General features: G+C 39.8%; 1 protein-coding gene and 1 long non-coding RNA gene across 2 annotated transcripts in view; one reads left to right on the forward strand and one right to left on the reverse strand.

Moving 5' to 3' along the window:
- Positions 1 to 66: 66 nt before the first annotated feature.
- Positions 67 to 27,996, reverse strand: part of kcnq5b (potassium voltage-gated channel, KQT-like subfamily, member 5b) — a 163,212-nt gene continuing 135,282 nt past the window's right edge. Inside the window, exons 9-14 of the mRNA XM_022193395.2 lie at positions 24,991 to 25,017; positions 17,672 to 17,895; positions 14,418 to 14,526; positions 11,356 to 11,487; positions 9,052 to 9,178; positions 67 to 6,221 (exon numbers count right to left, since the gene is read on the reverse strand). Coding sequence (XP_022049087.1) covers positions 4,944 to 6,221; positions 9,052 to 9,178; positions 11,356 to 11,487; positions 14,418 to 14,526; positions 17,672 to 17,895; positions 24,991 to 25,017 — 1,897 coding nt within the window. The 3' untranslated portion in view covers positions 67 to 4,943. The remainder of the gene's footprint in view (positions 6,222 to 9,051; positions 9,179 to 11,355; positions 11,488 to 14,417; positions 14,527 to 17,671; positions 17,896 to 24,990; positions 25,018 to 27,996) is intronic.
- LOC127533149 (uncharacterized) lies at positions 6,217 to 27,201 on the forward strand. Its single transcript, XR_007940891.1, has 2 exons — positions 6,217 to 8,455; positions 9,779 to 27,201. It is a non-coding gene; the product is annotated as an uncharacterized LOC127533149 (long non-coding RNA).

The following is a 27,996-nucleotide window of genomic DNA, read 5'->3' on the forward strand; positions in this document are numbered from 1 at the left end:
TTGTACTTGCTGAAACCTGCAGAAACTCTATTTTAGCAACTGATGATGAATAAGCACAAACCCACCTTTCCATAGAATTTCCTTTATTGATGAATGAGAAGAAAAGTTCACTTGCATTTTCATTACAATACAGGCTTCCGTAATCTAACTGAGATTATTACTAATGTGTAAATATGTGCACATAATTTAAATAAATTAAAAGAAACAAGACAGAATGTTGACATGTCAAAGGCCCGTTTTATGCCCAGTAGCAATCTGTGTTTAAAAAACAAAATCAGAACATTTTCAAGGAGAGAACATAAAGACAGTGCAGCAGTGGAGGAACTTAATGCACTTTTCTGGAAACTGAGTAGACATGGAGATGAAAGTGTACCACAAAAGCAAGGCACCAGTTTACTGTATGTTCTGCACATGTTGTAGACTTCATATCAGAGCTGTGGTGTTTTTTTTAAAAAAAACTTCTGATGTAGTCAGTTTGAACCTTAAACAGTAAATTGACTTGACGACGAAGCATTCGTTCTCAGTTCTATATACGTTTCGATATGACAGTCTCTTCATGCAAAATATACTTAAATATCTGAAGTTAAGTAAAAGTGACCCCAGGCCTGGTTAGTATGTTCTGATCTTTGATATCGGTTTGCAGAGTTCACTGAGGTACTGCTAGCTAAAGGTGATCACTCACCAGTGAGGCTTTATGGGAACGATCAACCTGCATCTTATGGTTCCATCCTCAAACTAGGAGAGAACCAGTTCCGCCAGTGTTACACTTTCTGCGTGACGTAACTTTCGTCAACTGTTCAAGTTTGTTAGAATTCACACGGATTCTTCTATGGACGATCTGTGCAGCAATGACTTTTCAAGCGCAGTAGTGCACATACTCCAATTGCAGACATTGATCTACTGCTCATGAATGTAACCTGTCCTCCGAGTGAACTAGAAAGTATTATGGACAACTACTCATCCGATATGTCTGTAGTTGTCAGTGTGTGTGTCCACTAACGTTGTTCAGCGGGAACCAGTTCCAAAGTTTGGGCTTGATTCTGCTTTTTGGTTCCTAGATCGATTTCAGTACCATTTCTATCACAATCTGTCTGCCATTATTCATGTAAGCTGAATGCATGTGTGTTTTCCTGTCTCCTGATGCATTTGTCCTAATAAATCAGAGCATTACTTGCAGTTACTTAATTTGCATGCCAGCAGCACAAATTACACAATTGTCTCTTAACGCTCACCTTAATTCAACAAATGCTGCTTCAAAACACTTTGCAATGACAGGATTGAACTTTGTTGTGAAGTAGCTTGGATGGGAGTTCTTAGAAAATTAGGAAAACGTAGAAGTACTTGCCACAATATGTATTTTATGCCTTAGATTATTGTTGCTCATGCATTGAGGTAAAAGCGTGATTTCACTGTTGTAGGAATTTAACCACCTGCCCGCAAAGAACCGGAATCGACGAGCAGAATCAGAAGTGTTTAATAAATGACACTCCAACATCATCTGCGCAAACCCCTCTGTAAATGCTGTTCATGCGTGGAATATGTAGGCACAGACTAGAGAGTACTGTAGTATAATATAGAATGAGTACATGTCTGAGGTGTCTACAGCCGTACATGTGTGCATCCACAAGAGAGTATAATCAAGGCCTTAATCTTACTCAACACACTGACTCTGTACCATGCAGTGGGGAGAAGTTGACAATTAGTCGTGTTGATGTCACTGCTCAGCAGTTCAAGCAATAGATGTTCTGTTCATACTAATAAGCGATGCATTCTGCAGCAAGTCCACTTCAAGGAAGAAAAAGTAATCCCACATTAGACTGTATGAAAAAAGAAACACTGACTGTGATTTAAATAAGATCTTATAATCTTCCATTCATGTAGAAACAGGGTGGCAAAAAGCCGACTGCAATACAAAGTTAAATCTCTGAACATTTCTCAGTGTATCTGTTTCTGAACCAAAACAAAGTGCTTTGCGAGGTCACACCTATTCAGACAAAATATCAAACAGGTTTGTTTTTTTTTACACCAGAAAATAACATTCAAGAAGTGTTTCAGTCCATGGCTGTGATCAGCTGGAGAACCAACTGATCAGTGCATAATTGATCTGTTCCTCCACTAATCTGTACTGAAGGTCCTCCACAGGATGGTGGACATGGGGCCTCCCTGCTGGCTGTATGTGTGAATGGGCATCCTTGTCTTTACATGTGCATACTGAGAATATCCATACATTTTTTTCAACATGGTGCAACAAGAACATCTGTCAAAGAGTTTCAAAACAAGATATCTACCTAATCAGAGTTGAGCAAAAATGAAATGTGTTTGCATGTTGTAGCTTGTTTACTACAACTCACAGGGACATCACATTAGGGGTGGCCAAGCTGATATCGTGGGCAGTTCGACTTATTCTCTGCTTTTTAAATGAATCTTATTTATGACGCTGTATGCAGGGCTCCAGACTAGCGTTGGCACATAATTTGATCGTACTTCCCCATCCTTTTTTTTTTGTCAAACAACCTTGCATGCTAATGAAATGTTGTCTTTGCTATTCTAGTTTTGCATTGATATAAAAATTGATAATGACTTCAGACTTGATATTTGCAAAATATAGACATTTTGCCAATCTTTTCCTGGAGGTTTTCTGATACCACACCTATAAGCTAAACTCCTCACCTGCTGAACAGCTGCATATTGATAGACACTACAGTTTACCATTGTTCTCTAAATGCCTCACATGCAGGCTACAGTAGTCCAAAAATACTTTAAAAACAGTAAAATATGGCATCCTAATGTCACATTTACTCAAGTTGAAACAAGACATTTTATCTACATCTGTTTCCCATGTGCTGAGTTTTTTTTTATCCCCATCAATTATATTTAATTGCAGAACACCAAAATCATGATTGTGATTAATTTTCATGTAATTTTGCAGCCCTAGTAATGCATTAACCATTATGACTGAATGTGATACCTCTTGTAAATCACTGGTTTAGTCAGTATCTCTCTGCCTGCACCTTCTCCGTTTATTTTTGCACTCTCAAAATGGTGTGAATATGTACCCACTTCGGTTGCAGTCTAAAGTCCTAATATCTAAGTATTTCAGTCATTATTAACCAGAAAGTCCCGTCTCATCTTGGTTTACATTTGCAGGCTGGTCAGGTTGCTGTTGTGGTCCTCAATTCATTCAGTTGCCTCTCCAAACTCTAACTCCTCCCTCTTGGACTGCAGGTGGTGATGGTAGGTTTTGTTCTGCTCTCTGGATGATCAGACCAACTAGAACCTGCTGCAGGTGAAGGACTCAAAGAATAAGATGCCAAACTATTCCTGTGATAACATCATCGACTATTATTGACCACCAGCTGTAGTCCAAGACTGTGGAGATGGAACTTGTCCTCAGGAAGAGAGACTGACTTTAGAGGCAGCTGAAGGATATCAAGGACCGCCACAACAGTGACCTGTCTTTGGTTAGCAGCAACTGCTGGTTTGATGCTTCTTTACGAAGTTCAGAGTACATATCACTACTTCATAATAAAATAGATTGTTTTTTTTAATTAGGCATTTAGTCTTGAGTTAAAGTGACAGGCATTGTATCCAGATAACCATATACACAAATAATTAGATGACTTCAGCTAATTTTGTGGAGAGAATTGTGATTCAGATTATTATTCTGCCCTAAAAGATCACATCTCTTGATGTTTTTGAGAAATCTGGCATTGACAGTATGAAATATAAATCTATCTTAGCAGGCTTTACAAACCCACTTGTTTCAGGTAACTTCTGATATTGTTGCAACACACATATTAAACCTTACTTGCACTTAAAGGGATAGTTCAGATTATTTGAAGTGTTCATAGTAACCGCAATACAAAAAGAAGATTGAGGTCAGTTAACTCTGTTTGGAGAAACACACAGGCGGACCAGCACAGAAGCTTTGTATGCCATCCACCTAAAACTATCTGTATCAGTTAAAACATTATATATTCTTTAACTGATGTATATATATATATATATATATATATATATATATATATATAAATGCTTAAACTGATTGATTTCTTTAGGTTTAGTAAATATGTTTCACTGCTGTTTCCCTCCACAGTGGATCAAACTGTCCCTTTAAAATTCATAACTGTAGTTCACTGGAAGAGATTACGCTGCTGAAGCATGTTTTAGAAGTCTGCTAATTGATTTACTGTACAGAATTTTCTATAAATCAAAGTACGGATGCCTGAGAGTGTACAAAGAATCCATAAAAATGAGAATTGTATTGCCTGCATTCACATTACTGCTGTGGTTCTTCTGAGTTTGGTACATTTAAAAAGATCGTGGGCATCATCGGTTTGATTCGTGGTTTAGGATTCATATAATTTAAGGATACAAACTTGACATGATCTGGTTATGGGTTTACAGAGAATGTCAACATTTGGCAACTGTGAGGTAACATTCATTTCAGTGTGGAAGCCTATCATGTCATGGCAGAGACAGAAATACATCTTCTTTATCTGTGCAACAGACATCAGTGGTGTTCTCAAAGTGGGTTTCCATCAGTGTCAGGTTAGTTCCCATCTTTGAGTGTAAACTGTACCTTGTAAATCTCTGTACCTTTGACTAAAAACATGCAGTTCATCATGCTGTGCGTCGAGGTCACATTTTACCAAACCGTCTTTCAGGGGCTGCGTTTCTTATTGAAGTTGTTTTTGGAGTCTGTGTTCTCATTTGTCAATATTTTATCTCAGATTTGTCAATCCTACTTCATAAAAAGAATAATTCATGCAACAAAATGCCGTATGTGATCAGCCTGTATGAAAATACTATGATTCTTATCAAATGGATCAACATGAAAATAAGCAAACAAAAGGGACCCCATATTTTAGTCCCACCCTCCAAAAAGGATAAAAACCATCAGTGAGGTGACATTTGTGTGCCTTACGAACATGTAGCCGGGTCTATTTTAGCCGTACGTGCGGCATGTTCAGCAGTTCGGTGCTGCTGGCAGAGGGGGAGGATGTTTGACCGCTGGCCAGGCTACGGTTTGAGCCCTGGGACCCCACCCCAGCTCTGCCCCCTGTCCTCAGGATCTCCGAGGTGTAGATGTGGGCCTCTGTAGTCCCCTGTGACAGAAAGTCAAACCCCTTCGCCTCTATGTCTCTGTCACTAATAAAGAGGTCCTCCTCACCCCACCCACCACCTCCACCACTCCTGCCTGTACCACCTCCCCCTCCTCCACCGGGGTCTTGGCTACAGCTGTGAAAGCCAACGGGAGAGTCGCTGCTCGTACTGGGGCTCGGAGACGACAGGCTGTGGCCGTGTCTTGCGTCGTGGACGGTTCCTGGTGCTCCCTGCATCAGGTCCTGCACTGACATGGACTTGCCCAGTCCTCGGTCCATCTGGATGGGCCCAGAGCAGCAGCCCAGAACTGGCGGCACCAGAGGCTCCAGCTCCAGGCTCATATGTCTCCTCCAGGAACCCTCTTCCTTTGTGTTAAGCCTGCTGTTGCCTTTGTCCTGTAGCTGCTGCCCCAGTCTGCCCAACCCCAATCCAAGGCTGAGGTCCTCCCCGACACTGTTGTCCTCCATCTGCGTCTCTAAACCTCCACAGAAATCCTCCATGTCAGGGGACACTTCTGTGGATGTCGTCCGCACCATGTTGCCAGAACCACTGCTCCGGCTGGGAGGGGGCGGTGGCGGAAGCCTCGTCAGAAGAGGAAACCCTCCATCTCTGACTCCTCTAACCCCAGAACTGCTGACACTGTTTGGAGTGAGGATGGGTGGAGAACTCCCCACTGCCTCATCGGTGACACTTTCAGGTGTGGTAGCCTGAGCCTGGGTGTGGTGATGAGGATGATGATGGTGGTGATGATGGTGATGAGGCAGCGGAGAAGGACTGAAAGAGGAGGATGCGAGGCCAGAGGGAGGTGTGGAGGAGGAGGCATTGAGATTGAGGTTGAGCTCGTTTGGGGGAGCCAGAATGAGATGGAGTCCCCCCTGGGGGAGGTGGGAGTTGGTGGAGGAGTGAGTGACAAAGCCTCCGGGGGGAGGCGCTCCACCGCCGACCTGTGGTGAGCAGGGCAGGTCCTTACTGAAGACTGAGGAGTTGTAGTCAGAGGTCTGTTCCAGCTCGAAGAGTGGGAGAGAGGAGAGCGTGAGGGCTGAAGACGAGCCTTTGCGTAAAACCTGCCGATAAATGTCGAGCAGGGAGTCGAGCTTTGACTCGATTGACTGGACCTAAAAGGACAGAAGTGAAAGTTACAGAAATTCAGCCAAATCTGTTGAGCAAGTCTGTCAGAATATACTGATCCCATAAGTGTTGATTTCAGCCCCTCACACTTGGATTTGAGCATCTAAACAAAGAGGCTTTCAGACAGGACACAACCATGGCACTGCTGGACTTTAAATTAGAAATGTCCTAATTAAGTTTTTGTCTTTTTTGGTTCTGTTCCGATTTGAGTCATTTAATATTTGGTATCTACCAATTCCTGATAATTAGGTGTATTACCGGTTGCCCCACCAGGTGGTTACTGTTAAGTCCTATGGCAACCAGTAGAGGTGGTCCCTCCTACACTATATTGCCAAAAGTATTTGCTCACCTGCCTTGACTTGCATATGAACATAAGTGACATCCCATTCCTAATCCATAGGGTTCAATATGACGTCGGTCCACACTTTGCAGCTATAACAGCTTCAGCTCTTCTGGGAAGGCTGTCCACAAGGTTTAGGAGTGTGTTCATGGGAACTTTTGACCATTCTTCTAGAAGCGCATTTGTGAGGTCACACACTGATGTTGGACCAGAAGGCCTTGCTCTCAGTCTCCGTTCTGATTCATCCCAAAGGTGTTCTATCAGGTTGAGGTCAGGACTCTGTGCAGGCCAGTCAAGTTCATCCACACCAGACTCTGTCATCCATGTCTTTATGGACCTTGCTTTGTGCAGTGGTGCACAGTAATGTTGGAAGAGGAAGGGGCCAGCTCCAAACTGTTCCCACAAAGTTGGGAGCATGGAATTGTCCAAAATGTCTTGGTATGCTGAAACATTCAGAGTTCCTTTCACTGGAACTAAGGGCCAAGCCCAACTCCTGAAAAACAAGCCCACACCATAATCCCCCCTCCAACTAACTTTACACTTGGCACAATGCAGTCCGACAAGTATCGTTCTCCTGGCAACTGCCAAACCCAGACTCATCCATCAGATTGCCAGATGGGAAAGCACGATTGGTCACTCCAGAGAAGGCGTCTCCACTGCTCTAGAGTCCAGTGGCAGTGTGCTTTACACCACTGCATCCAGCACTTTGCATTGCACTTGGTGATGTACGGCTTGGATGCAGCTGCTTGACCATGGAAACCCATTCCATGAAGCTGTCTGCGCACTGTTCTTGAGCTAATCTGAAGGCCACATGAAGTTTGAAGGTCTGTAGCGATCGACTCTGCAGAAAGTTGGCCACCTCTTGGCACTATGCGCCTCAGCATCGGCTGACCCCGCTCCATCAGTTTACGTGGCCAACCACTTGGTGGTTGAGTTGCTGTCGTTCCCACCACATCCACTTTCTTATACAGCTGACAGTTGACTGTAGAATATTTAGGAGCGAGGAAACGTCACGGCTGGATTTGTTCACTGAGCTCCTGAGAGCGACCCATTCTTTCACAAATGTTTGTAAAAGCAGTCTGCATGCCTAGGTGCTTGATTTTATACACCTGTGACCATGGAAGTGATTGGAACACCTGATTTTGATTTTTTTGGATGGATGAGCGAATACTTTTGGCAATATAGTGTATGTTTAGCTAGCTTTAGGGAGTTTATCAAGGAAAGGAGCAGCATGATAGAATCTTATTTGAGGTCTTGTGACGTCAGGCCAGTGAATGAGTATTGAAATAAGCTGGGATAAAGTAGCATAGCAATCTTGCGTCTTATGTAATAGTCGTTTTTGCATTTTCTTTTTGCACATTTCCCTGTGAAAACAGATATAGACTAAGAATCACAGAAATGTTTGTGCCAATACTGATTAATTTAAAATTGCTTCAACTGTTGGTCATTGCATTGAGCAAAGTGTATGCACAGTAGTCAAAATTCTGATTAGCTGAACTTTACTCCACAATTTTAAGAATGCCCAAATGACCAATAGAAATAAGATATCCAGCCAGGCATGAAAGGCAAAATGGAGGAAAAATGTTTTAAAATTTTTTAATTATTTAGTAGGTGAGATATACTTTACCTATTTTAAATTTCTTACACCCATTTCTCTCTTATGACAATCAGAAAAAGGAACAGAGTTGAGCGAGGATCGTATCTAAACAGACAGTAGCCTCTAATAATTTCTCTATTTTTTTGTCTCTTCCTTATTGTCCTTCTGCTTGTGACCCAGAAATCAATCTTAGCGCACCATCTTTAAAGACGTCTCAAATGCTAAAATGCATTTTGAGGACAGAAAAGGCTGCTGGAGCGTGGATACATCTGTACATCTGTGCTGTAAGTTTCGCGCAAGTCTTTTTAGCACATGATGTATAACAGAAGCGTTATCACATACAAGATTACTACACCATTTTTAATTTTTTAAGTGAATATACTGTATGTGTATATTTGTGTAGTGCTCTTATGTTTGTCACACTTCTTTTGTACTTCATGGTACGTATGAGTGTGTTAACTCAAAATCTGACATTGGTGCAAATAGTAAATAGTGGTCAAGTGTCATGATTATAAGCTTTGATTTAGTTAATTTTCCAAATTTGAATGAGGTTCAGAAAGTTCAATATAAGTTCACATGAACCCTGTTCTGCTCATGTCACATAAAATTTAAAAAATGGCAGCAGGTTGTAACAAAATAAGGAACAGCTGATGCAGCCGAGCTACACAACATATTTAACTGAAGTTGCTATAAAATGGAGACTCTAAAGCAAGGACTTTATGTGCCTGTTACCTAAACTCCTGCTCACATCTCAGGAAAAGAATCCAGGATATGTAAACTGAGAAATAAGCAAAGGGCACTGCCTATTCTGACACAGTTTTAACAAAAAAAACCCACACATTTCTGTGCAGCATTTTAAAATAAAAGCCCGAACACAGACCTGCCGCTCCACCTTACAGACTCGACCCAACATGCTCATGTCCTCCAGTAAATCTCCATCAGACAGCAGCTTCTCTCGAATCTTCTTATCCAAAGGGATCTGGCCCTTGCCGAGGATTTGGTCCACCCTGGAACAAACACAAGCAAGCACAATAAAAGTTTAATGCTTGCAGGAACAAAAGCAACAGCAGATATCCACTAGGCAGGAAAGGAAGGAAACTGCAACGCAAGAACAGATGAGCTCTTTTTTCCCTCTCAAGTACTGTACAGGCACATTAGAGGTTATATCTCCTCACTGGATTCAGCAAATACTTTATGGTTAATGGGAAAACAGTGCCAACAATTTAAAGATGGCATGTTGCTAAATCTGTGATTCAAGATTTTTCATGTTCTTTTTTTTTTTTTTGAAAAGGACATTTATTCTAATTCACTTGTTTCTGGCTTTCAATCCAGTGAGGCTCAGTAAATGTGGTTAATACAGTCAGTTTGGGTTAAATTCAACAGAAAGCAGCGATAAACCACAGCAGTGTCATGCAATTACCAGCTCACCAACAGGATGTGGAATTAAAGCTTTGACAGGAGCCCTCAAACATTTTCATGAATCTGTTTTTATACTTTTTTTGAGTGTGTATGTGCTTTGATTTAGTTACAGCATATAAATATAACATTCCCAAAAGTGTTTCGGTTGAGCTGTTACTGTTTTCAACTCAAACTACTTGGATTTTCAGACAATGAGCAAAAGAAAAAATTAAACCAGAAGAGGATACAACCAGGACACGCAACTAAGAGGTTAATCCTGAGAAGAACAAAAACTACACAGAGAACTGAATTAAAGTACAGTATTTCTCTTTACATTTCTATTTTTCTGTCATTAAATCTGGTGGTTACACTTTCTTTTACTGTATTGACTGTTAAAGAGCCTGAATTTTGCGTTTTTTTAGTTTATAATTTCATTTCTGCAGTCTAATACAAAATGTTTTGATGCTTTATTGTTTAACAAACATGTAGATAAGTTTTCAGATATTGATTACAAACTAAAAAGCAGCAATATATCACACTAAAGGTACTCCAAATACATGTTGTATACTGTTAATGTATGACTGCAAAACAGAATATATTTGCAGTAATACATTAACAGTGTAGTTTTATTTACACTTTGTGGTCCAAACAATCCAGTGGTTAATTTTGTTTTTACATTAACTTGGAAATCATCAAAAAATGTGAGGATTGGAAACTTTTTAAAAGTAGCTGTGACAATGGCAAATTAAACAAAAATCTATGCTGCTCGAGTGTTACTGTCATGAAAAGACGCAAACAAATACTGATAGATGCTGATTTTAATGGACATTTTCCATTGATGCTGATGTTACAAATGTTTTTGTAAGATTTTTTTATTTCTCCTTATTTCCTCAATGTCTGAAGTTTCCACAGTTTTTTATGCACAAACATAAAAAAACAGGTGTACAAAAACACAATTAATACAATTTCTCTCTTTTTCCAGAGCTTTCAGTTGCCTCTCAGTCTTAGTATGTTGAAGGATGCTTTCTGTGACAACTGAGCAAACTCCTTGTGTTGACGAAGACCATAGAATATGACTGGAAGCAGCTGAGGAAAAAGCACGTAGGTGAAGCTTGAGTTACAGTAATTTTGTCGAAAAAATTATAAAGTCTGAGAGATAAACTCCACCTGCACGAGCATAAACTGCATTTTCAGACACGGACAGCAGAGGTCAGTGTTATAACAGTAATGGGAGGTGGTTGTTTTGCGTGTCTGTTACAGAAGATGTTGCGGTATTGTTAGCACCAGGCTGCAAATTTCTATTAATTGAACAGCGCAAACCCAGAGTTTTGTTAGTGTTGACTTCACATTCAGGACAGAAGCTTGTAGATGAGATCAGTGTGAATCTCAGTCAGTCAGTTCAGAAGAAACTTGGGTTTTCTCTCACAGTAACAGAGGCCCCATTTATTTATTTCAAACTCTGTGAATCGACTGATCAAGAAGCAAACTGAAGACATGCAATGTGATGGTGGGTGGGTGTGTAAGTGGGTGTCTGGGGGTTTTCTGACCCCTGGGTGGAGCTCTTTCTGCCCTGGCTGTAATAGACAGGCAGGGAGGGGGAGGAAAAGGTCTTGGCTCGGCTGCTCAGTGGCTGCGGACCGACTATCATGTCCAGCCTGTGAGGGAAGCAAACACATGCACACCGGTACACACATGCACAAACACACATATGTAACACAGATGTAAACCCGTGCAGCTATGAAAACGCACGGATCAGTGCGGTCGAATAAACACTGTTGGATCCTACCTGGTCTGCAGACTCTTGATGCGACACAGCATGTCCAGGTGACCGGCTGAGTACTGCTCTATCACATCTTTCACATCGTACGGACGCAGCGTCTCCTTAAACTTCTTCTTGGCTACATGGAACTTCATTATCCTGCAGAAAACAAAAAGAACAAGAAACACTAACACATGAAAGGAAACTCAAAAAGCAGAATAAGGGCTCTTAAAGTCACAAACTTTGTGCATGTCAGCATATAGTTGCTAAAACAGTGTGGTCCAAAAATGTCATTTTCACATGAACTTGAAAAGTTTGAGGACTTAGAAACTGTTTATAAGAGGTTGTATAAATGAAGCAAACAGTTAAATCAGCTGCAGTCATTTAAACAGAAAAAACTAAACATGCTGAGAGTTTTCACTGAAATTCTTCAGCTGATAGGTATGTTTCTCATGAATATTTTTGTATTAGACCTAATTTGTGTTGTCAGACTTTTGAATGTTAACTTCTCTTTTTTCAACTTTTTCCTTGCACAAGCATAAAAATGTGCTTTAAACTGGTGTGTAAAAACGCACTTAATGCAAAGATCCAGTTTTACAGTACATCACTCAAGAAAAAAAAAAAAACAAAACAAAGTTCACAAATGAGCCAGGAGGGGGAGCTGTGACCCAGCAGCCACAATGGACAGCTAATGAAAACAAATGTCAGCCCACTTCTTATTTTCTACCTTTTATAGCTGTTCTAAACGTGTTGCATTCAGACCAACGACCTGTTTGTTCAACTCCAACACAGGGCACACCTGAACACTCACTTCCCCAGGCCTTATGGAAACATCCTGCTGCAGATTTCAGCTGTGTGAGTGTAAAACGATCTGAACCTCGCTCTGAATTTATGCACCTGTGGAGCCTCAAGGCTGAATTCAGGGGAGTTTGGCTGAAAGTGGAGAGAGGAGGGACAGACAGCAATAAAACTGATCCAAGTGGAGGCGAGACGAGGAAGGAGGTACAGTCTGAGAGCATCGACAGTCCCACAGAGTAAAGCTGGCATGTGAGAAGCCTGTAAGTTCATTTTACTGACGATACTTGTGCACTTTCATGTGGTACTTTTTTTTTTGACATATTAAAGATTCTAGGTGCAGAACTCTTACCGACATCGAGTGCATTTCCTACTGTGGAGAATGCAACTAGTTGTCATTTCTACTTATAAAATGTCTGCATTAGATTAAAAACTAAACCTCTGAACCCCATGCACATTTCTGGAGTTTTTGTGCTCCTATTCCATTTTTCCTCACTGTGGGCTCACCTCTATGGAAACACAACCACTCAGAAAGGCCCTCTATCCAGTATGACACTGTTAGAATTATAAATCAACCTTTTAAAAAAAAAAATCATTTATTTGATTATTTATTTTACAGATATGACAAAAAATATGGAAACAACATTTACTAGATTTTTCCAAGTGCCCATAGCTGTTACCAGCACTGGCAACAATTGTGCCTAAATTTTCTGTAGATGTTTTACTACTTACATTTTTAATTTGATTCCATACCTGTATTCTTACTGCTCTGTGTAAACACAGCCTGCAGTTTAGCTGAAAAGTCTCTGAAATTATGTCATGTTACTGTTATTTACAGCTGAGTCATGATTGGCTTCAACGTTACACAGAACAGCACAGAATTTTTCATTTTTTACAGTATTTAGGGACTGCAACTGCTTTATTTCAGGTGATTTATCATATCACATATGTAGAATGAAGTGATTTTGATAAAATATCTCACATTTAAGCTTAGATTTGTTTCCATTGAAACTGCATGTTCCAGATAAGTAGTTCATAGACTGTGGGAAAATCAAACATTTAATAATAGTTTCTGTTTTTACAGTTTCTGCCTCCAATAAATTGTGTCATTTTGCAGATTTATAGAAATATAACATGCCGGCAGGTTTGGGGGTTCAGAGGTTGAGTTTCAGTCTTTGCCAGATTTACATTTATTAAAACACATTCAAACATCCATCCATTCTCTATACACTGCTTTATCCTCACTAGGGTCGCTGGAGTCTATCCCAGCTGACTCAGGCGAAGGCAGGGGACACCCTGGACAGGTCGCCAGTCTGTCGCAGGGCTACATATACAGACACACAATCACACTCACATTCATACCTACAGACAATTTAGAGTAATCGATTAACCTCAGCATATTTTGGACTGTGGGAGGATGCCGGAGTACCTGGAGAAAACCCACACACGCACAGGGAGAACATGCAAACTCCATGCAGAAAGATCCCAGGCCCAGGCCGGGATTTGAACCGGGTATCTTCTTGCTGCAAGGCTATAGTGCTAACCACTATACCAATGTGCAGCCCCCCACATTCAAACAGTTAAACATATTTAATTCCTGCTGGTTCAAAACTTGCATCTGACAGATCATCATTAATGGCGGCCGCCAGACATCCGGCCGCAGTAGCGGCCGAGGCGGCGGCCGCAAACGCCGATGGACAGCTTAAATCGTCATGAATCCGCCGGTATAAACCACTTTCAGATGTGATCCGGCCGCCGCAATGGCGGCCGCGGCGGCGGCCGCAAACGCCGATGGACAGCTTAGATCGTCATGAATCCGCCTAATTTGCATAGGAATTTAAAGAATGTCCGGTGGCCGCAGCGGCGGCCGCAAACGCCAATGGACAGCTTAGATCGTCATGAATCCGCCGGTATAAACCACTTTCAGATGTGATTACCACAGCGGGTTTCGCTCATGGTGAGCTGCACGAAAAACATGACGACATCGTGTTGGAGCGCACGAAACCGAAACAAAAACTGACGTGACAGTTTCACGAATCCCCGTGAGACCGTGTTGACCACACACACTGTGTCCTTGTAATCACCTTACATAGCTTTGCAGCGTTAATGTTCCCACTAACCAAATTTCCTGTCTCTGCACACTGAGACGATCTAAAAATAAGCTAAATAAAAGTCTTCCGGTCACTTTAATCCTCAGGAGAGCTGATGGACAACAGGGGGCTGCAGTCACGGTTGGTTATAGGCGGCAAAAAACAGGATTAGCTGGATTGGAGGAGTCATTTTCTTTGTCTCACCTGACAGCTCTGATGACAGACTTGACTGAGGGCAACAAGTCCTCCACAGAGATCTCACAATGGCATCCTTTATCATCAAAACCATCCTCAGCTGCCATGTTGGACTCGCCTGTATAGAGAGAAGAGGCAGAGGAGGAGGAGGATTATTCATGTTTCTGTTTAGTGATCAGGCCACTTTGTGTCACATGTGACATTTAACATGAAGACCAACTACAGGCTCCAGTGAGAAGAATACTCAAACACTTCAGCTAACTCCAAAAAAAGCAGCAGATTTTTTGCTTTGATTGTGGTTTCACTCACAAATCACAACCACTTTGCAGCATTTTGGTGTTGCCGGTAGTCAGTCATTATCCAACAACTTCTGGCTGCTTATTTAGCTCTATTTAGTGCCAGTTATTTAGCTCCCACTAGCTCCAAGTAGCCCATGTCATATGGATCTTGTTAGCTCATGTTTCCTATACATAGCTCCTTTAGCTTCTCATGACTTGTACTAGATTGTGTTTGCTCCAGTTGGCTGCATTTGGCTCGAGTGAGCTCATTTTAGTGTCATTTATCTGCAGGTGGCTACCAAGCTCGAGCCTCAATAGGTTCATTGTCAGCACCTATTATTTTCCAAATGGTTAAACTTAGCTAAACCTAGCCCCTAATGTCTCATGTTAGCTCTTCGTGGGTCCTGTTAGTTATAGATAGGCATTGGCAAGAGGAAGCTCCCAAAAGTTTCAGCCCCTGCTGGATGTGTTCTGTTAAGTCCTGTTGGCTTGACATGGTGTCTGTTAGCTCCAGTTGGATGCACTTTGCTCCAGTTAGTTCAATTTAATGACATTTATCTGTAGTTGACCAATGTTTTAGTTGTATCCCATTGCCTTCAGCTAGTTTGTTAGCTCCTGATAACTTTTGTTAGCTCTTACTAGTGAAGGAAAGTTCCACTTAGCTCTTTTGAGCTTCAGATAAACTCTGCTAGCTTCCAATGGCTACTGTCAGCTTCTATTAGCTCCAGTTGGCTCTGGTTGTGTCTCTTTGTGACTTTTGTAATCTACTGTTAGCTTCAGTAGTTTTTTGTTAACACCTATTAGCTTCTGTTAGCTCCAATCAGCACCTCTTAATTTCATATGGCTCATATTAGCCTCTGATAGCCCCCATTAGCGTCTATTAGCTAAAAACAAGGCTCCAGTTAGCTCCTTTGAGATTGACATATTTTCTGCACGTTTTTGATGGCTTCCTTTTGCTCCTGTGCTCTGTCAGCTCCGGTTGGATCCACTTAGGTCATTTTATGTGGGGTTACCACTGGTTAGTAGCTGGTTCTGCATTAAAATGACAATAAAATGCACTGTAAACGTGCAGTGTGGGATAGTTGCATTCCAATCCATTATAAACCACAACTTTCATGGTACATACAGGGATTTGGTCCATCTGTTTTAATAATAGTTAATGCTTTATATATCAGCTTTAGGAACCTGTATAATTCTACAACAGAAATGTAGCCGTTTTTTCTTAATTTTGTGGTATAGTAACAAAGTAGTTTTGATTTTGGGGTTAAAAGTCTGAATATAATGATACTAGGGAGTCAAGTGAACTAAGGGTAGAGGAGAAAATTGATTTTGATGAATAGAAAATCAGTGTTTAAGAGTAGACCTGTGCAGATAAATCACGAACAGCTGTTTATGGGCACGCTGAGGATTTGAACTGAGTTTTACAGTGCAAAGTTCAGCTGTTTGTTGTGTTTAACCACACATTGTAAATGACCTCAGGTAAGCACCACTTAGTCCACAGCATGCTGGCTGCTGTGTGATGAAAAACAGAGCTGATTAATGATTTGCTCCATTAACAAATGTTCCTCTAAAACAACTTCTTGTTCTAATTAAGCTGTAATGGCATGCAAATGTTTCCCATCCTCTAACATGTCAGTGAATAATCAGACATCCAGCCAGTTAGGTTTTGGCTGGTTTGGCTGTAGACTCCTCTCCACCGGCAGCCAGCTGGACGCTCTGACAGCCCATATGGCTGCTTCCATCCATCCATCAGTCCACCCACAAACACCAACTGGCTGCTGCCCGCGACGGCTTGTCAGGCCGGCACCGCCCGGACAGAGGAAGCAGCCATTAGCATTCCTGCACTCGGCTGACTGAATTAGTGGGTAAAACCAGCTATGGTGGTCGGCCAAGAAGACTCAAACAGCCAGTTAAAGGAACAGTCTGACACTTAGGGGGAAATGTCTTTTGCTTTCCTGTTCAAAGTTTGATGAGCAGATAGACACTGGGAGCAGAAGAGGTTTTTACACATTTTGTAGGGGATTAATTGTATGTTTTAAATTGGTTAAAAAAAATTAGATGAGATTCAGATTAAGTTTGTCAAACCTAAATTTGTATAATAAACAAAACTGTAGAGAGATAAGCTTAATATTTAAGTTACACAATAAAATTTTTTACTTTCTAAAATAATATCTTCTTATCTGGATAGTTTTAATTTTGCTATTTTAATTTGTCAGATAAATTTATATAACAATGTTATTGGAGATTAGCTGTAATTTTTTTTAAAAAATTTGACGAATAAATTTACACTATTTTTAATATTGTGGCGTCTTGAGATTTAAAAAAAATGGCCTAATTTATGTAATAAATAATACTGTACGGTCTTAGTCTTGTATCTTAAATTTCATATAAATAAGGTGAATTTCTTCTTTATATAAAAAACTGAAAGGGTTTACCATTAATATTTAGATTAAGTAAAATTTGTCGGGTAAATTTGTATTATAAATAATATTATAGGGTCCTAACTGTGTTACTTGACTTAGTCAAAAAAATCAGATTAGTATATAATATAAAAAGAGTCCTAACTTTGCTATTTAAATCAACCAGGTAAGTGTCTATAACATCTGATACTGTAGGGTCTAAACCCTTACATTTAAACTTGTTAGGTAAAGTGAGAACATTGATCTTAATTCTCTATTTAAAAGCACTTAGGCTTTTGTTTTAAATGTATGATGTAAGTAAAGGTGACTGGATTTATTTAATTAAGGATAAAAATGAGGTATAAAATGGTAAACAGTGAACAGAGTCAGGTAGAACAGGTTTCCTCTCTGTTACCAGTCTTTGTGCTCAGCCTAATTAACAGTCTCCTGTTTAACAAAAGTGGAGTTTTTAAGATTTGTCATTAACTTCATACTAACAATAAACTGAACTCTGTATGTGGAAAGGATAAAAATGGAAGCTCTTATTGACCCACAGCTCAGTAAAGCATTTGTGATTGGCCCTCACCGTCCGTGGTGGAGCGTGACTGGCTCTTGAGGCGGAGCGAAGGCCTGAATCTGGTGCGGTCGTTGAAGCTCCAGCTCTTCTGGACCTTGGCGGGACTTGTTCCCTCGGTGCCGGCATCGGCCCCCGGGGACCGCCGGTCGTTTACAGAAGACGTCTGCCGGTTCTTGATGCTCTGACCGCGGGGGCTTGCCATCCTCACCCGCTCCTTGAAGCTCAACTTCTGGCTGGAAGTGGGATGAAGAGCAGCACAGCAGAGGAGTCGGAACGAAGAGAAGGAGAAGAATGGTGTGAAACGACAGACAGGTGAATAAATATGTGTTATTGATGCAAGTTTTGAGGCAACAACTTAAGTTACTTAAGACTTTTGGCAAATAGTTGCTCCTTTATTTGGTCTCATCACATGTCAGCCATCATTCAGAGTTCTAAAGTCAGGTTTAAGGGCTGCAGGACAACATGGAGGAAGACCAGCATGCATTGCAGCAGGTGCTTTACACAAAATGCAACCCGTTGTTAGGTATGATGCTTCAGCTGCGTCATGATGCTTGGCGTTTAAGCAAATTACAACTAGTGTTGTACTGTTATAGCAGAAGGTTAAACTGTACTGAATGTTTTTGATTTATTGCACATAATGTGTCATTTAAGAGTAAATTTATGGTTAAAAACAAATAAAAATGTCCTGACCAAACAGGAGAAGTGGTGTAGAGACCTTAAAGAGCCCATATTATCCACATTCATAGGTTTCTTTTTGTGTGTCTACTATAATACGTTTACAAGCTTTAATATTTATAAATGAATATTTTTCTCATTTATGTTGCTGCAGCACCTCCTCTGTCGGAAAAGCTCAGTTTTCGCTCAGGCCCTACCTCCTGAAAAGCCGAGTCAGCTCTGATTGGTCCGCTGGTCCGACGAAAACCAGGTAGCGTTGCTTAGTAACCCCAGATCTATCAGTTTAGAGATTTTAGTTCCAGCAGACACAGCTTTAGCAAGGAAATAGCAACGGGCTATAAAACAGCTGTGCAGGTATTGTTTCGTACATGATGATGTTGATAAGTAATAGGACAAAAAAGTAGACTTTAAAGGAAGTTTTTCAGGCATCTAAGGAGCAGTTTTCTGGTGGCGGGAATAACTCTCTTTGGTCTGACTGGCGTTTTTGTGAGTTTGCAGACTTTTTACATGCACAAAAACCAAGTGAAATAACACTAAAGGAAAAAATAAATAAAAGCATAATATGGGCTCTTTAAGGGATTGTCTGTATTTACGGAGCTATATAAGAAAATGAAAGCATGCAGAGGCAGTGCATAAGCGTCAGGCATAGCTCATTTGAAAACACTATGGTGTATTGGGCTGAACATCTGTTGTTTTGCTTCAGAGTCTAATGCTTGTATCTATATTTTTCCTACTTTAAGCAATTATGAAAAGAAAAACAATTAGTTATCGTGTCTCTCAGCACTTTTTCACTGTAATTGTAACATCCTAGTAATATCCTAAAACAGCGGGACACTGTAGGTTTTAACACATGATTCTTCAACAGGTGTACATTATCACACTATTTCAAGTTGTGGATCAACCCTCTGAATCCTAGAAGCTGCCCGTAGGTTTGAAAGGCAAAAAAATTAAAATTAATATGACACCAAAAACAGAGAGCATCGTCACATCTTCAACTTTCTGACAGTCTTTAAATTATCCATGTGTGAAAGTGAACCAAATCTAAGCTTGAAATCATTCATCAAAATCACTATTTTTAAACAAGTCGACACTACTTGGTGCAACTCATCTGCAGCCAACAGTCATGACATGAAAATTCAGAGTTCTTAGATGGATTGCAGACTGTGTTTACATAGACCAGAGAAGAAAATGAAACATATTTGATTGATGAAATAAATACAGCCTGACTCAAAAACAGTAAACAGAGGAGCAAGTTGTTGGAAGATACATTTGGCATGGACGGTGAAACATTTTTTTACAGTTGATTTGCTGAGTAGTATGAAAAAGGTTGCAAAATATAAATAGTTAAATATCTATGGCATGTGGAGACACTATTGTTTTGCCAGAGTGGTAAAAATATTGAACATATTGATTCCAATTTTTTTCAATTTTTGCAAAAAAAATGTTTTATAAAAAGGATAATCTTGGGGAAAATTTAAAAAAATCTAAACTTAAAATCATATTTAATCAAAGTCACTATATTCTACACATCTTGTTTAAGAATTTGCCAAAAATGAACCCTTTGCAGTAACCAGATTCTACAAAAAAAATAATGCAAAAGCAAACTGTTTCCACAGAGCAGAAAGCCGACGCCTATGGAAGCAAATTATAAATGCAAGTAGTAAAAATAGGTACGATGTGTCGGTAACACCTGTGGTTAGATCAAAAATGACGAACATGGTTATTCCAGGTTACTTAAATTTTTGCAAAATAAAGAAAAAAATTCTACTTTTTTATTATGGTATGATTTAGTGCACAAAAGTAGCCTAGCCGTGCTAGACCCATGCTCTGAAGACACAAGGGTCTAGGCACGCTCGACAGGGAGGGAGGCGGGCTAAAAGGTTGTCTATCAAATCACTCTGCAGCAATTGGATAGGTATACAACCAATCAGCGCAACGAATAGGCTGACGTAGTTCCTACAGCGCCGGAAATCAGAGGATGCGGTAATTCGGTGAAGCCTTATTTATACAGTCAATGGGTGAAGCTCAAGTATATTACAGACATGTTAACAGAAAGATTATTCAGAGTCGGTGCTAATGGAGCTCAACGACTGTTGTCGTTTTTGTTGTCGACCCTGGCAGAGAATTAAATTCGTTGCCGTGGGTTGTCTAGCGCGGCTAGGCTAGTTGTTTCCGGTTGTTTCTCTCAGAATCGTCGCGCCTCTGTCGTCACTTAGTTATGCCCGCCTTCTGACTCTACACTTCATGGTGATTCGTCCGGCCAGTTTGAGGAGCATCCAACCTCGAGCCTTATAGAGGGTAACTAGACCCACCCTGGCAGAGAATTAAATTTGTTGCCGTGGGTTGTCTAGCGCGGCTAGGCTAGCACAAAAGACAATTTTGAGTTAATTCTTATTCTAGTCATGGTTGTGTGTTGCAATCAAAATGTAGGACTTCATACTACCGTGAAAAATGAGCCCACAGTGAGGAAAAATGTGTCAGGAGTGCAAAGAAATGCAAAAAAAAAGGAGGATCAGAGGGTTGATACACATTTGGTACAGTAGTGAGTGTTTACAATAGGCAGAAGCTGCAAGTGTTCATGATAATGATAGAATTACACAAACACAAAGATTTTTAGCAGTTTTTTCAAACTAAAAGTCATCTTGAGCCTTACAGACACTACCGGACAGTTTAAAATTTGTTAATGTGTTATGGGGAGTGAAGCGCAGTTTATAGTTTCGAAGCAAGAAATAAAAAATTAAGATAATGCACTACGCAAGAGATCTTCTGTCTCACTGCATTCAAGGAAGAAGCTGATAATTGTTAGTTGCTTGACAGCGACTGTCAGTGAGAGTGAAACCTGGCACAGACTCTAATGATCTGACAGCTAAAAACAAAAACCACAACAGGCAGAAAGTAGCGCATCGCTCAGGCAAATATCAAAGACAGAAAGGCAGATACTGTACTGCTATGAAACCTCCCTGCAGGATTTAACCGGCTCTGCTGCCTCCTACAGATACCCATGCACCAGGAATTAGTCAGCATTCCCAAAGAAAAACTGCACGTAGCAGGGAAGCAGAGATGCTGTGTACCTATGTCTCCGAGTGGTACACCTCCTCAGTAGCTTCTGCTTATTACTATGAATTTTACTATAAACCAAGAGGAGATAGACATACGGGGATGTGTTACATGATGCAGAAACGGAGGAGAGAAAAGTGTTTTGTTTTTTTTTTTGCAATGTTTAGTGCAGATATTTAGTTCTTCTGAGTCAAAACAACATTTCAGAAATCCACATTGTCATTCTTCAAGGATAAATTACCTAACTTTTACCTTTTATATGTTTCTTATTGAGATATTCACAATCATGACTAGTTACAAGCCCAGTTTCAGGGATCTAAAGTTTAATTCCGACGAGTCACAATTCTGTAGTAAGATATCTTCAATTCTCTTCTACATTATTGTTTTCACATAAATGAAACTTAAACTGGTCAAAATATATCTTGAATTAACTAAATAATGTTGCAGATATCTGTTGTTACATCAGAAGCTACAGCAAGTGGAAGATGGAGGAATATGACGCACCATTGTAACATTCAATTCAAATTACAGATATTAACAACTACATTTTGACTAGTTGTAGTTACACTGAGACTAGTCAGTATTTATATTCAAGAGGAAAGAGGTAGTGCTAAGTTGTAGGGAAATAAAAATAGTAAAAACAAATACAGAGCAGAGAACAAGAGCTTCATTCATCAGACACTTGAAGTGGAAATGTACAGGAAGTTAAACCTCCAGCAGCTCTGACATGGAGGTAAAACCATTAAAGTGATCATATGTAATTATAACCACAGTGTCCTGAAGATGTTAGCTAGCAAGCAGGTTTATTTACATAGCAGAAACTGTACAGACAGAAAGCATTTTTTCAACATTTTGAAAAATGTGGGAAAATAAATCCAATCTAAGGTGGGAATTATTCATCTTTTTTTTGTTCAAAATTCATCAAAAATAAACCACCACATTCTGTTAAAAAAGCCATGAGAGACTCAACCATGACCAACAGTCATTTCATAAAAATTCAGTTTTCAGATGAACTACAAACCAGGCGTGAGATAAAAAAAAAACATAGTGAATCAATAAAATAAATACAGCATGGTTCAAAAAAGCATACAGAGAAGCGAGCTGTTGTAAAATACATTCAGCGTGGTGAAATATATTTTCACAGTTGATGTACAGAGTTGATAACTGCAGCTTGTAAGAGGTAAATTAATCAATCCAAAAAAATCCAGCTTCCACTCACAGCAGCTTCTGATACCACTACAGATATCTGCAACATCATTTTTCCAAGTCAAAACTCTAATTTAGTGCATCTGTGATCACATTTTGACCGAAATTTCAGCTTAAAATATCTACAATATCATTCTGACCGGTTCAAATCTAATTCAAGAATCTAAAATAGCTTGCTTTAGAGAAGAATGACCTTTTGTCCTGTGGGTCTTTGACCCTTCTCCTGTTTCTTGGTTTATGTGCGTTTATTCCTTGTCATGCTAAAGACTGTATGTACGAGCTCAGTAAAGTATGAAGGAATACAGCAGCCACCACAGGCGCTTCAGTTTGTCGACCACTGACATTTAGAAGCTGCACAACGGAGGCAGTTGAGCCTAGTCGAAGAAAATGAATATCTACAGCGCCGTTTGAAAAAGGCTGCAATTTGGTGACTCATGCACTTAATGTCGATATCCCTCATTTAACTATGTGAATTCAGCCGGGCCATGGCAACAAGTGTGTGAATCACCAGTGTGAGGCTGCTAACCTTTAGACAGACACTTGTGGGTTCACTGAGGGCTTTAGGATGCACATCCTTTTGTTTTTGTGTGTCATCTTTTCTCCCAGCTGCGTTTTATCACCGCTTTTTTCTCCTATATACTGTATCTGTGATGTATTACTTTACAAATCCTGATAATAAATAAAATACGGCAGCTCACGTTGGACTGTGGCTTTTAATCTCTTGCGGCTCTGCAGAGGGGATGTAAATAGAGCTGGGGTTGTTTTCCCAGAGCCTTCCTCGCTCTTAGAGATTCTACATTACAGTGTGGGATGAGTTCTCTGCTTGTGTGTTTCAATCTGCTTATTTTATTGACTTTTTCCCATTGTGTGGCTCCATCTGCACTGCGGTACAGTTCATATATGCCACCGGGCTCGAGGTGAAAAAAACAGCACAACTGCCTTCAGGTTGCTGTGGTGTTTCGCAGACAAATATTTATTGGTGTTTCATAACTGCAAGCAAAACACATTACATCACACAGCCCCCACTGGCCTCCTCGAATCAGTCTGAAAGCGCTAAAACACTAACAACCACAAAACACATCAAAATAACATTTCTAATAAGTGTGTAACAGACACCTGCAGCAGGATGGTAAAAATCAGACAAAAATATGTCGTGTATGTAGGTGTGTTTTTATTTCAGTGACTCAGTATGTGTATGTGCATGTGTAGCAATAATAAAGAGAGATAAAACACCAAACAGAAAGATAAAACAGTGAGTCATAGAGAGTGCTTGTGTAAAAGTGGCAGGACAACATGGCATCACCCACAACCCAAACCTGCTCTAGTTAAAGCGACTTTACTGTTGGAAATCTTTAGATACCGTGCAGGTGACAGGCTGAGAGGGAGGGTTGTTTCCAGTGCTATTTGTTCGTCTATCAGCAGAGTAACACAAAAAGCAGCAGGCAGAATTTCATGTCGACCATAAGCAAAGGAGCACCCAGTACGTTTTCTACTGCAGGAACTTGAACGCTCTTTTAGACCTGAACCTTTGCACATGTGCCAACTAGGGATGCAATTTTTTCACAGTTTCTTCATCGGTAGTCTTCCACGTTAACTATCAGTAACTAATTTATGCTGCTTTTCAACGCTGCATCGTGGCCCCAGATCATGATGCTGCCTCCACCATGCTGGTCAATATGATTTGGCTGTTTTGATTGTTGATTTTGTGCACGTTTATTAAAAATATAAAATGTAAAACAGCATTCACCAGCATCAAGTCATTTGTAGTAGATGCATCTTTAGCTGCAGTTACAGCATTCAATCAATCAATCAATCAATCAAACTTTATTTGTATAGCACTTTTCATACAAACAGAGTTGCAACACAAAGTGCTTCACAGATTAAGACTGTGTTGATAGATCTCAATCAGCGTGAACATTGTAATCTTACCCCATTATTATTTACACAACTGATCCAAATCCCATTTCAAAACATTCACCTTGTCTTTAAATCATTTCTTTGAATTTTTGACTGTTTGCTTCGTGTCACTGTCTTATCAGAAAACAAATCTTCTACCAACTTGCAGTTCTCTTGCAAACTGCATCTGATTGTCCTCCAGGATTTACCTACACTTTGCTGATTTCATTTTACCCTCTGCCTTTACAAGTCTTCCAGGGCCTGCTGCTGAGAAACATCCCCACCTCATGATGCTGCCACCACCATGCTTCACAGTGGGGATGGTGTGTTTGTGATGATGTTGTGTTGTGTTCGCCAAACATAACGTTTATACTAATGGAAAAAACTGCTTAATTTTCGTGTAATTAGACCAAATAAGCTTCTTTTAGTTGACGTCGGAGCACTTATTCTATGTGCTGTGGATGCAGTGAAAGTGAAAGAGTAGAGTTACAAACCTTGTCGTCGACTCTCCCTGCTCCTTCCTGGAGTTGACACATGAGAAAAAGGGAAAAATATATATATGAAAAAAAACATATTTTCACAAGGCTTCACTGTTAACACAGTGCTCAAAAGACAACACTGGTGCTTTTGTATGTTTTGGCCCATTTGTTTCATATCTCATAGACTTGTCATGTTGCTGCTGTGTTTCCAAAATCTGATTTAATTTTTGCCACTGGCTTCCATTTATTTTTATACAAAATAATAACAATAAAACAAACATTTTACATGGTTTTGAAACTGGTTTAAGTTCTATAAATCACCACTGTCAGCATCCAGTCTGTATTAACTTTATTGTGAGGTAATGCCGTGCAGAAATTTATATCCAGTTTATACCTTAAAGGTGAATTCTGGCTGATCCTAACCTGGTGCTTTTCCAGTGCCAACTTGGTAGAGATTATCCTGTGAGGAAAACCCTCACCCTCGTAGAAAAATGTTTGAAATAAAGAACGTGGTTTTTGGAAAGCTGCTGGAAGCTCACACTTGTAGCTGTTTTGTGGGAGTCACAATAAATACATTAATGGGAAATACAGCAGGTTGAAATAAACCTGAATTCTCTTTTAACAGCAGATACCACTAAATGTTCAAAGTGATGGAACTATGTAACTCGACAGTTTGCTGCTTTTCAGCTGCAGAAGTTATACTGTGCAGCATTCAGTGACAATCAATGGATGCCTGGAGCTTAATTCCTTAAAAAACAAACAACGCCGGTGCGCAATTATTTCAAGTGTACATAATTTGCAGTTGAGGAGCTAAAACATGCAAACACACCAGTGCAGATCTTTAAATCAGCATGAAAGGCAGATTTTTCCATTGCAAGCGGCTGCTTCTTTTACAAACGCAGAGGATAACGTGCATCTCGGGGGGAACCTTAAAGAACAGGCCAGCTACAAACATGCAGGTCCAAGCAGACTAAAGAAGCAGCAGAAGGAGATCTGTGGACTTAATCACTTTAAAGGATGTGTGTTCTGTACTTTATTACTGCAGTTAAGCTAATCATGACTGTAACTGTGCATTATAAGCATTGCAGATGGTTGTCCCAATATTTCCAGGCTCCATAGAAGGTTTCTAAGTGAAATCATAGTGATGTGTGCACACAATGGCGGTTAAAAAAAGTGAACCACAAGGACTGGGAGTTTAGAGGGAGATTCACATTAAACATATTTGATGCACAAATTGCCAAAGTGAGAAATATTCGGCATCCAAAGGGGGAAAGCTCCCAGTTAATGCAGCTCAAGGTGCAAAATTATCAACAGTTTTAGCATTTAGCAACCTGACCAAAGCTGTGGATTACTGCAAAACCGTGGCTAATTTTAAATAGAATTTTAATGTTGGTATGTTTGGATGAAACAGAAGTTCATACATGCTAATCTTGCTAAAGCTAACAATAAAGAACTGCAGTAAAATTGGTTTGAAGTTGTCAGATATCACACTTGAAGCTAACTTTTATTGTGTTTGGCTCCGTAAATCAGTCTCAGAAGCCCGTGCACACCTTTTGTCCTAGATTTTAGAAATCCAAAAACACTTGCGGAATATACTATGGTGTAATAAACACTGTTACACCAATCTATGTTTTTAGTGTTGGCATATATAAAACTAGAACATGCACAATCAGGTCCTCCAGTAGTCGATTAGAGAAGAATAAATAACAACTGTCCCACTTTTTATTAATGGAAATCCTTACTCTTGGCCTCCAATCTTTGAACTTCAAGCTGTTTCTGGTTGTTTTTTGTTTGTTTGCTTGCTTGCTCATGTTACATTTTTCACAGCAATAAAAGTCTGCACCTCCATAGAAACAGAAGAACCACGAAGAAGGAGAGAAAACAGCTACAATGATGGAGATCAGAAATAAAGGGAAAAAATGTAACTTGAATTTCTTTGTGTATTTTATGGAAACTGAAATAACCTGGAATCAACATGTGTAACAGTTTAGTGTCTACAGATGTTACTAATACTAGAAAAATATGTTGGCTCTACATGCTAGAGATATTTTACTGCTTACATTTTTATTTTGCAGTTCAGCCAAATAGTCTCCGCTGAGTCACTGATGCCTTCACAGCTGTGCCAGGGGACACAAAATGTTCATTTGAGTAAATTTACTGTGAACAATGTTTTTGTGTGTGAATTTTTCAATGAAGCATGTGGAATAAAGTGTTTGTGATAACGATTTTAAGCCTGGATTTTGTTATTTTTTCCAATGAAATAGCGCATCATGGATGAGTAGTTCAGTTCATGAATTGTCAGAAAGTTACTATCACTTTCTAGTACTGGTAATTTTGTAATTTTTGTCTTGTTGGAAAAAATAAGCCATCACGGTGTTGACTAAATTTAAGTGTTTTGATGATAACTGTTGATTAAAATTGATCATTTAGACATCATAAACAAGAAAATGCAGACTTTTTTCAGTCTTTCATAGACAGGTTGAAGTGCTCCAGCTTTCCAACAGGCACAGTAAAACAAGTACAAGCTACAGAAAAATCATTATATAAAGAAATATCATGCAGTCACCTGATGTCCTGTGTTCTGTCTTTTGTCCAGTATAATCATAACTAAGGTCCACGTAAGCACACTCAGTGTCCATTAAAGTTAAGAAAGGTTTGAAAATGTGGACTTAATCACAAACATTTTTCCACCCCGTGTGTCCATTCACAGTTGTGTGTAATTAGGAAACTCGTCTTTTACTTTATGTCTTTTATTTTTGTCTAATAAATAAGCAAAGAAATTCAACTTTGATTTAGTTTTCTTTATATTTTCTGGCATTATATTTGTTCCATTGTGCAGAAGACATTTTTGAGCCTCTCCTTCATGGTTGTGTTGTTTTCATGGAGGTGCAGGACTTCATATTGCAGTTAAAAATAAACCCACAGAGAGTAAAAATTAAGCTGAAAGCTCAGGGTTCTGCTTTTTCATATTTTCAGATTAGCAGAGCCTGGAAATTATTGGTCCTTTTGATGGCTGTGAAC

The sequence above is a fragment of the Acanthochromis polyacanthus genome, chromosome 3, assembly GCF_021347895.1.
Source record: "Acanthochromis polyacanthus isolate Apoly-LR-REF ecotype Palm Island chromosome 3, KAUST_Apoly_ChrSc, whole genome shotgun sequence".
In the NCBI taxonomy this organism is placed as follows: domain Eukaryota; kingdom Metazoa; phylum Chordata; class Actinopteri; family Pomacentridae; genus Acanthochromis; species Acanthochromis polyacanthus.